General features: G+C 43.1%; 1 protein-coding gene across 5 annotated transcripts in view; it reads right to left on the reverse strand.

The window, feature by feature from the left end:
• The window catches only part of Veph1 (ventricular zone expressed PH domain containing 1), a 274142-nt gene that overhangs the window by 188679 nt on the left and 74948 nt on the right, over window positions 1–10515 (reverse strand). For 3 of the 5 annotated variants that reach the window (XM_004639833.2, XM_023699702.1, XM_023699700.1), the window contains exon 5: window positions 9655–9821. In XM_004639833.2, coding sequence (XP_004639890.1) covers window positions 9655–9821 — 167 coding nt within the window. Of the gene's footprint in view, window positions 1–8203; window positions 8755–9654; window positions 9822–10515 lie in introns of those variants that run through there. The other 2 variants (XM_023699704.1, XM_023699703.1) reach the window with 2 other exon arrangements.

Genomic DNA, 10515 nt, shown 5'->3' on the forward strand with positions numbered 1-10515 from the left:
CTCTCCACACACTCACCGGACCTGGGCTAGGATTGGGTCTCTGGGAATCATTCTTGACTGTGGTTCTTCCTCACCAGCAATGTCCTGTTGACTCAAGCTGCCTGGTCTCCCCCAGATCTGCCCACTCTCCCATTTCTATTCATCTTCTCCTTCACCCATTCACAGGTATTCTGTGGATGCTTCCTACTGGGCCACTGTTTGGCTGACGGCTGCTAACAAGTCTGTCAGGGTTCTTGTCTTTACAGAATGATAATATCAATCACATTTGAAATGTATAATTATAAAATTTAACAAATAACTATGCAAAGAAAATACAGGACTCTGTGTGAAACTGCCCCAGAGCCCTAATTTATGTTGGGGGACGTTAGTAGAAGTCACTGGCCCTTTCCTCTTGTATTTGGGTGACTCCAGCAGCCTCTCACCAGGTCTCCAGGCTTTCAGTCTGGCTCATCCAGTTCCTTCTCCATGGTCACAGTGGGGTCCCTTCCTTTCTTGAAGCCCTTCAGTTATTAGACCTGACTGTCTAGAAACTTAACCTGCTTTTCTAAACTGACTTCTGTTCCATTTTCCACACTCAAGCTCTTACGCATCTTCTCCTCCCTCTCCCATCCTGACCAGTCACACACCATATGTCAATCATGCTCAGTTCTTAAGGAAAATATTCTCACTTGCTAAATTTTCTCTTGCATCTGGAATTTTACTCATGTGATTTGCTCTTTTGGGAGTTCTTGACACCCCTATTTTGGGGAACCAATTCCCAGTCATTCTCAAGGCCTCAGATTAGCTGTTACTTTCTCAGACAGACTTTCCCCACTGTTTTTCCTTTCCTTCTCATCCCAACATGTTTGATCAAGCCTCTGTTCTATCCCCATGGCTCGGGCAGGTCCTTCTCAAAGTGCCCTCGTATTGCTGAGTGGCTGTCTATTTTTCAGACTAGATTGCAAACTTCACAAGGTCAAGCTTCATAACTGCTTTGTAACCACTGGATACCCAAACCTATCATCCAGCCTGGCTAGAAGGTGAGTTAATAAATATCTGAGAGGAAAAAAAAGGAAGGCAGATCTAAATAATGTTATAGGGAAGTATTTCAATAAAATATCCCCAAAGCCCCACATGGTTAAATGGTTGAACAAAATGCTTAAACATATATGCTGTTATGTGTAGTATACAACATAACTAACAGAAATATACAAAGATAGCTTTTAGGTAACTAAAACCACCTGACATACATTGTAGATTTGAACTTTATGCTCACATTTGGTACTCAGCGAGGAAAAGTGTGGGGCTAGTTTCCATAATGGAATGTATGAGGAAGTGGGTCTGTCAGGGCTGCCTGTGCACACAAGAGTGATGTGTCCTTCAGGAGGGGCTGTGAGCCGTCCCTGGCACAGCCACGAGTGCCAGCAGATGTTCCGGGCACACCACCGTGCACAGTCTGAAGTACTTAGAAATGGAAAATGCACACACAGGTCCTGTGCCCTTCCACAAAATTCCATTTCTCAGTCCTTACTGTTCAGGTCCTGTTCTCAGAACAGCAAGGTCTCCATGACACACGCTTCAAGAAATGCCAATTTCATTTCTAATTTTAAACTCTAGCCATACATCCCAAGCTTCACAGAAGTATGTTTGCCTTATAAAGAAAAATAGGATAAATAAATGAAGAAGGAAGGAAGAAAAGAAGGATAAGGAGCAAGAGGAGAAGAAGGAGGAGAGAGAAAGGGAGAAGAAGGAGGAGAAGGAAGAGGGGAAAAAGGAAGAAAAGGAGTGAGAGGGGAAAAAGGAAGAAAAGGAGTGAGAGGGGGGATTGAGGAAATATATTGCTCGGCCACAGTTAAATCCACAGAAAGAGAAACGAGACCATAAATACTGTAAACAAAGTAATAGCCGTATAAGCTAAACAAACACTCATTTTTGTTGTGAATTCATATCCCAAAGTTTATGATGATGATGGTAATAGAAAAGGTAGGTTTTTCTAGATGCTTATCATGCACATGAAAGGAAAATGTTGCTTTGGGCTTTAGGTAGACTATCCTTAGATTTATAAAGAATTCTATTTTCCACACACAGGGCATTTCCTTAGGCTGGTGTCTTCAGTGCTGTCTCGCTGGGAACTTGCTTCATGGCTCCGAGAAAATCCTGTCTTTGCCTGGAGCAGAGCAGCTACTGAGACAACCTCACGTGGCTGGTGGAGCGCAAGCTGCTGTGGCCACACTCGCTGCATGGGGCTCACCGAAGGAGCTCCGAACTGGTCCAAATCTCTCCCTCTGCTTAGCCTTCTCCCTGCCACAGACCCAATCTGCCTACAATCCCAATCTGACTCAATTGAGTTCTTTTCAAGATCTTCAAGGATTTCTCTTAGCCCAACGACAGAATCCCACTGCCAAAGTTTTGCAAGTTCTTCACTTTGGGGCCGATCTAGTGCCTTTCCCCCAAGGCCAGCAGCACGGCTCTGACTAGGCACAGAGACCATCGAGACAGGTCTCATATTTTCAAATTTGATCTTCGCCCCGGCCCACTTCAGCACACATAGGCTCTGGGCCTAGAGCCCACCACTCCCAAATATTCAGCAGCTGTGCAAATCACTCCATTCTCCTTCCTGACAAATGCACCTTTGTAACAATCTGGGACGCTTGATTTGAATTTAGAATTTGAGACCTCCATACAGGGAGCGAGGAGTTCCAGATCTCAAGTCTTGTCCCACCCTTCTCTTCCTGTTTCTATCTTTCTCCTGCACTTAAATTTATCATAGCCATGACTGAGGGATATGAAGTCACACTGTTGCTACGGCTTGTTCTCTGGTGAGCAAATTTAGGGCCAAGCTTGTCCACACCCTGCATGCCTGCTTGCCAGACCTAGGAACCTCCTGGGTCATTTGAGCCATGCTTAGTAGGTGGTAGAGTAGAGCAGGACTAGAGGTACAAGTAAAGGAGAGCCAGACCAGGACCCCCGGATTAGTAGCCAGGACAGGCCTGGCCTTGATGCCACTAGTTTCTCCTGAACACTTAGTCACTTCCTTTTCTGTGCTCCTACAGCAGGCCCTTGATAAGTGTAGTGTATTTCATTGAATTGAAATTTTGTGGCTCCTTTTCTGCAGGCCATGAGCACCTCAGACACAATGGTAGTCTGGAAATTGTACCATAACTTAATTGGTATAAAGTGACACTGAAATTCTCAAGCATAATATAAACAGTAGTATGAGTCTCATGTGTGCCTTTTAAACTAGCCCTTGGGCCACTTTCTCTTTCAATTAATTTGGCTAGCAATAAAAGTTTATTAATATCTAGATATACTCAAAATGATTGCTAGCTGTTCTGTTCATTTACTAATTCCCTCTGCACTGCAAAATGTTTTATCTTTTGAAGTTTATGGTTCTGCTCTAAAGATTGTTCTCGACCGTCTCTGTGTTCCTTCACTCTATCTTCTTGAGGCTCTGTCAATGACCATTTTAAACACCCAAAACCCAAAGTGCCCTCTGAGCACTGTCGTCCAGGTGATCTCTGGTGGCTGCTGCAGAATTAGGGATGTGGACAGGACACTCCACAGATCTGTGAGAAAATCCCAGAAAATAACTTCCTCCTTTAGGGACCAATCCCAAAAGCAGTTCTCCTTGTCTGACCACTAATCAAAGAGGCAGCACTTGACACTTTCTGTTACTCATTTCTGGGTGCTGTGGCCAGAAGTCCTGGGGAGAATCACAGATGTGCTCATACATGTTGCTAAATTCTGTTCCTTTTGTTGGCTAGACTGGCAAGGCTTATGGCAGCCAAGAAAATGCAGACCCCATTCACATAAGGGCCAGTTGGAAAGCTGATCACCCCGTCTTTTCCTATAAATAGATCCTAAGGATTCCCTAAAGGTACCGACTGTGAGTCACTGGCCAGGAATTGCCTCTCTCTATTTTTTCAGTTTCCTGACCAAAAGGATGTCCAGAGAGCAGTGAGGAAGGATGGAGACCCACATCCTGAGACACACAGATGTGCAGATGTTGAAGCCATGCCATTCCCACGTTATGGACTAGTCAGCTTTCTGTAAGGAAAAAATGTTTTGAGGGGCCAGCTGTTGACCCTGAAGTCCTAGAGACCATTTATCACTGGTCACAGTGGGTGAACAGTGAGACCTGCTTTCAAGAAAATACGAAGCTGGGTGCGGTGCACATGCCTGTAATCCTCACATTCTTGGAGGCCGAGGTAGAAGCTCACAAATAACCCAGTGGCTTGAGACTTTGTCTTTAAATAGGAGAGGGAGAGGCTGGGATGCATCATGGTATGTGAAGGCCCTCAGTTCAATTCCCAGTACCAGTCAGTAGAGGTTTTATGCAGAAACAAAAGCTCTACTTTAGTTCCAAATTCACAGGGTCAGTACTTCCCTGTTGACTTCTTCCTTTCTTTTCTTTTCTTTTTTTTTCTTTTCTTACTCTCTTTCTTTCCTTCTTTTTCTTTCTTTCTTTTTTTTTTCTGGAACCGGGGATTGAACTCAGGCCCTTGCACTTGCCAGGCAAGTGTTTATTCTGCTGAGCTATTTCCCTGGCCCCTGAGTTTTTTATTTCATCTGAAATAAAATTAATGAGACCTGAGTTGAAACTTTAGTCTGCACTTCCAGTTGTTGCCACTCATCTTGCTCTCCTCTCAGTAGACTCTCTCCATGTTTCCTTCCACCCTTCTCCTTGTCCCTGTGCAAGGAACAGGTGAGAGAAGATGTGAATGCAACACTCTGTAGCTTGTGCTTGTTTCAGTGCAGGTTCTAGAGCAGCAGGAAGAGACAAAGGAGGGCAATTTAACAGGAAAAGAAGCGCTACTGGGAGACTAGGTTGTACAGTACCCTTGTTAAGACTACCCAACTTCCTTGCCATCAGGTTTGAATGGTGTCATTCCCAGCACTGAAGGGGCCTCCTAAGCCCCAGGGTCTTCACACAGGGTCCGCACTCACCCTTTGCACTGATAGACGCTGCACTCATTCTCTCCCTCACTCTGCTCCTTCTCTTGTGTAGCTCACCCTGTACCATTTCCCACATTGCCTGCTGTGTCCTCTGGAACTCATTTGTTTCACAACTCACAGCCTCCACGTTTTAGTGTCACAAAGGTTTCATTAGCTAGCATTAGACTAGGTTTATGCTGTATCCTGGCCTTATCTGTCTGGCTTAGGAAAGTTGTCTAACTAGCTTCAAACTCTCTGTGGGAGTTTCAGGGAAGATTGTCTGTAATGGTCAGAGGAAGTCAAGGAAAGTACTTAGGTGATAAGGACGAGGCGGGTGTGAAAAGCCACCTCTCCCAGTCACTGTTTCTATCAGTTCATAATGTTCCCAACCTTTGGCTCTAAAAAAAAAAAACAAACAAAACAAAAAAACTATAGATTGTTTTATAAAATCAGAAGGCTTATTTTGGGCAACAAATGAGGTAATGTCTACAAAACACCCTGGTGTGTGGCATGGGCTTAGCCACTATCAGTGTCCTTTGTGCCTTGAATCAGCCTGAGAAAACCATGCCCACTGCAGCTTCCTTACTTAGCTTCTTCCCAGGCCAAGAGAGGGGAGCTGAGACTAAGTGGGGACCTGGCTTCCAAGTCCTTGATCTAGCTTATTACTGACTACATGTTTGATGATGAGCAAGTTTATTTCTTCTGATCCATAGTCAGATGTGTTATCCATCGTGCTACTGGCCCGTGGTTGGGAAAGTTTATTTCTAAGAGCATCTGTTTTAACTGATGCAAAATGGAAGAAGAGAACACATCATAGAATTATTTTCAGGTTTAACTGAGACACTAGCTCTACAACAGAGCTCTTGGTCGATGATCAAGTTCTCTGAAAATTTAAGCACTAATACTAATTGACCTGTATAAGAAATAATTGCGAGGACTTCTGTGTGGCAGGTGTTATGCTAACCACCGGAGCTATGCTGGTGAACAAGATCTCATTGCTCAAGCATCTGCATCCAGGCAAGGAAAAAGACCAGGCAGATAAATTCATTTCAATATGAACTTTTACTATGGTAGGAACTGGTGTGTGTGTGTGTGTGTGTGTGTGTGTGTGTTGCTGAACAATTACAGCATTTTGGGTTATTCTTTTTGCTGCTGTCTAATGGACTGGAATACTTAGCTAAGAAAAGGGGATGAATGTGAAGTAAAAACCTGCAGGCAGAGAGCATAGCATATGTGTAAAGGCTCAGTGCCCCAAGAGAATGTTCATCTATGATCCTCATAGATGAAGCTAGAAAATAATCAGAGATCTGTTTGTAAATGGGTTCATAGCCTTTTCCTGATTCTGTGAGGATCTATAAGTTCTCATGTAACCTCTCCAGATCCCACCTGTGGGTCTCTCTTGGACCTGGCCTTATTGAGAGCTGTCCCCAAGACCTTTTACCTTCTTTCATTCTCTGAGTGAATTTCCAGTAGGGTACATTTACCTTCATGTCCAACCTTTATCCAGTGGAAAATAAGTCTAATTAAGTTAGTTTCCTCATATCCCTCATGGACTTTTCTTGAAAGAAACTTCTCACTATTTTTTTCATAGCTGCAGAGAAAATGACACTTTGGGTGCCTCTGTGAGGCTGTTTGGCCTTGTAGTCTCTCCTCACCTACTCTTCATATCACCTGCCCCCCAACTCTAACCTGTGGTAGACAGTATTATTGTCCTGTTGTTATTCATGTTCCAATCCACAGAATCGATGAGTATGCTACCTTATGTGCAAAGGGAACTTTGTAGCAATGGCTAGGTTAGGGTCTTGAGGAACGATTATCCTGGTTATCTGGTGGCCTCAGTGTAATCACAAGGGTCCTTACACAGGGGTGAGGGACAGCCAGAGCTAGAGCCAGAGGAAGTTATAATGAGGAAAGTAGAGGTTAGAGTGATGGGGACTGAATCATGGAATGCAGCAGCCTCTGGAAGCCAGAAAAGCAAGGGAACAGGTTGTTCTCTCGAGTTTCCAGAGGGAAGTCACCCACTGCAGACTTCTGACATGAAGAATTAAAAGATAATAAACTTGTGTTCCTTCAAGATACTAATTCGCAGTCCATATTCACATATCCTGCTTTCCCTTCCATCTGTAATCCATGACAAGTGGCTGCCTCCACCCAACCCAGACCCACCAACACTGCCCCTCCTGGGTCACTGGTGAGCCTGAGTTGTCAAATCAAAGCTCAGTTTCCATCCAGTCTCTTTTACTTCTCTAGACTATGATTCTGTTGAGCCACCTTTCTGTCTTTGGAGACCATAACATCATACTTACTTCTTGTTATGGTTTATGTCTAAGCCTCACGCAGTCATACGGTGGCTTCTAGAGTTTGTGATGGATTCATGATCCAATGCTGGGATTATGGGTATGAGTGCTACACCTGCCTTAGGGCAGATATCCTGAATACAATATAAGGAAGGGAGAGAGGCTGCCAGCTGCCTCAGCCACTGCTCCTCTCTTTGCTCTTTGCTGTTTTCCGCCACCATGAACTGCTGCCCTCTTCTATGTGCCACTCTGCCTTACAGACAGCTAAGTAGAGACTGAAACATCCACTAACTGTGAGCTAAATCCTTCCTTGATTTTGGGTGTTAGGTATTTGGTCCCAGCAATGAGAGAAAAAGTAACTGAGACACTGCTTTTGTGTGATTTCTACTCTTTTTGGTCTCTTGTTCATTTATTCATCTCTTAGGTCAACAAATTTTTATTGAAGTCTTTCTATGTGCACAGAACTGTGCTAAAGAATATGGATGTACACACAGGCAACTTGTGCTATTCAAGGAGTTTTACAGTGCACTGGAACAGACAGACAGACAAAAGTAGTAACACTGTTTTAAAAGCAAAGATGTATACTAGATACATAGCACAGGGGTCTCCAGTCCTCTATCCTACTTCTAGCCATGCCTCTCAAACTCTCTGCAGCAGCAGCATCATTATCTGGTTGCTGGTTAAAAACAAAACAAAAACACAGAGCTGAGAACTCACACCAGACTGCTGAACTCTAGGGGTGGAGATCACATGTTAGCCCATGTTCTTTGTCTCATCTGAAGCATTTGTGAAGTCTGCTCTCCACTGTCCAGCGCTCTGAGCCCTGCCATACTTCCTATAAGCTCTTTGCCTGTTTTCTCTGTCTGCCCAAAACTACATTCCTCAGGATCTGGCTCTTGATGCTATCCCCTCAATGGGATTTCATGAGGCCACCCCCTTCCCTTTTTGCTTGTATTTGCAAAGCACTTTTCACCGTGTGTATTTGGTTAGGTTTTAAGAACATTTACTGAGTATTATCAGACACTAGGCAAAAATCTAGAATACAGAGGAAAAGAATAAATCATTCCTTCTCAAAGGAGCTTGTAGTGTATATTGGTCAGTTGTGGACGTGGCCCACTACTTCTGATCTTTCGGTAAGGAATTTGGGTGTTGAATACAAGTATTCCAGTCTTTCCCTTTGTTGACTGTTTTTTCAAATGGTGGATGCTGACACAATGAATGGAGTATGGTGACATCCATAGTTTCCACAAGCTTGGGTTGGTCATCGATCTTCACTGCGCAGACATGTTGGTGCTCTCCACAATCCGTTTCTACTTCCTGCTTCCAGGCAGCCTTTAGTTTCTATCTGGGTAGCCTCAAGTTCAAGAGAAGCTCCAGGTGCAAAGCATGTGTACAAAACAGAGAGAACAACAACAATTTTTCCTGGATGTCCGTGGTGATGGTGCAAGTATGAGAAGCATTGGGCACAGGTTGCCCTACAACTCTCTGGAGAGTCAAAGGAAAAAGCCTGGAGAAAATGGAAGCCAAAACCTAGAAACCCAACCTGAGAAATGGAGAGAGAAAAATTATTTTGCTCCTATTATTTGATACCCTTGACTTAAGCCTTATCTGGCATTAAATTCCTTTCGTTGTTGAAACCAATGTTTTGAGCATTTATTTCCTAGTAATCATAAGCATACTAATTGTTTCAATCTTTCTCTTGAATCCAAACAAACAGCTTATATATCATCTAGAAAATGAGCCTCTGTTTTCCCTAAAGGCTGATTTACTCAAAAAACAAGTCACATGTAGATCTTTTCCTTGGCTGTACCTGAGAAACTAGGATTCTTAGAGCTGTATAGCCACATTAAACTTGCATTAAACTCACAAGTAGGTAAATATGTACACTTCCTGCTTTCATCTTGGTACCTGTGAAGGCTAATTTTATGCATCCACTTGGCTGGAACACAGGGTGCCCACATATTTGTTTAAACATTCTTTCTGGGTGTGTCTGCGAAATTTTTTTCTGGAGGACATTAGCATTTGATTGAGTAGACTGAGCAAAGCAGATTGCCTTTCTTCTTTGGGGTGATCTTTAAGCAGTTCAGGAATCAAATCAAACTGCACAGGTGGAGGCAGGGAGAGTTCACTCTGTCTGATGGAGCTGGAACCCTGGTATTTGGATCTCAGAATGGGACTTAGAGCATTGGTCTATGGCTTTCAGGATTTAGGTCTTAAGCTAAAACTATATTATTGGCTTTCCTGGGTCTCCAGTTTGCAGTAGAAACAGATGGGATAGATACAGTCTATGTCTCGTAGGTACATAATTAGGTGATTGCTTTCACATGAAGAAGAATGTGTGTGAAACAGAGTGAGGAGACATAAATGACATATCCTGTTCATATAGGCCACAAACACATCTGGTTATGTGGACTGTTCTAAAATAAAACACTTTTTTTTTTACCTCCAGTTGTTTCTTTTTTGCTGCTACATGCAAAAGCCTTAGTAAATGGTACTGTTCTGGTTGCTCCAGGTGAGACATCAAGGCCAAGAGATCTGTCAGGTGTCTGTTAATCGGCTGAGGCTGCTTTTCATACACTGAAGGTAATACCCTTAGCAACATGGCATTTCCTGTTGGGGAACAAAAAGGGAAAGGTGATTGAGCCCACAGCATCAGAAACAGCATGGCTGCCAACCTGATAACCTTTAGCTGACATATTAATGGCACAGATGATGGTCAAGCCCATTAAAAATAACACAGTATCTTATTCTGAAAAACCACTTAAAGCATGATTTAAATTGATTTCTTATAAGGGAATATCTTACAACATGATCAGCTCTATTATCTAGTAAAATTGTTTTTTTCTGAGTAATGCACCACAGAGGATAGAAAAGCATTTGACAGTAACCAGACCACACCCTTGAGAGGGAAGGAATTTCTGGAGCGAAGCAACATTGAATGATGGTTAAATGAGAAGGAAGTGGTGTCGTAAGTGGGAACCTAAATGAAACTGCACCAAAAAAGTGGAGAGGAATGTGCTCACATTCCAGAGGACTGCAAAGGCATTCAGATGGTGCACAGAGAGAAACAACACCTTATTTTTATGAATAGCTAAAAAAGTAGCAATGTAAATTTAAACCACCTGTTTCTGCACTATTTCAAGGAAGTTTAGGCTCAACTTGTTTGTCATTTGTGACTTGCCTTCAAGACAGGACAGACAATTGGATTTCAAACGGCAAAATCTCAAGAAAAACTATTACCTAAACTGTAAAGTCTTTTCTGCAAACAGCATATGGGAGACATGTGCTTATCACTTTATGGTAT

The sequence above is a fragment of the Octodon degus genome, unplaced genomic scaffold, assembly GCF_000260255.1.
Source record: "Octodon degus isolate 3935 unplaced genomic scaffold, OctDeg1.0 scaffold00115, whole genome shotgun sequence".
In the NCBI taxonomy this organism is placed as follows: domain Eukaryota; kingdom Metazoa; phylum Chordata; class Mammalia; order Rodentia; family Octodontidae; genus Octodon; species Octodon degus.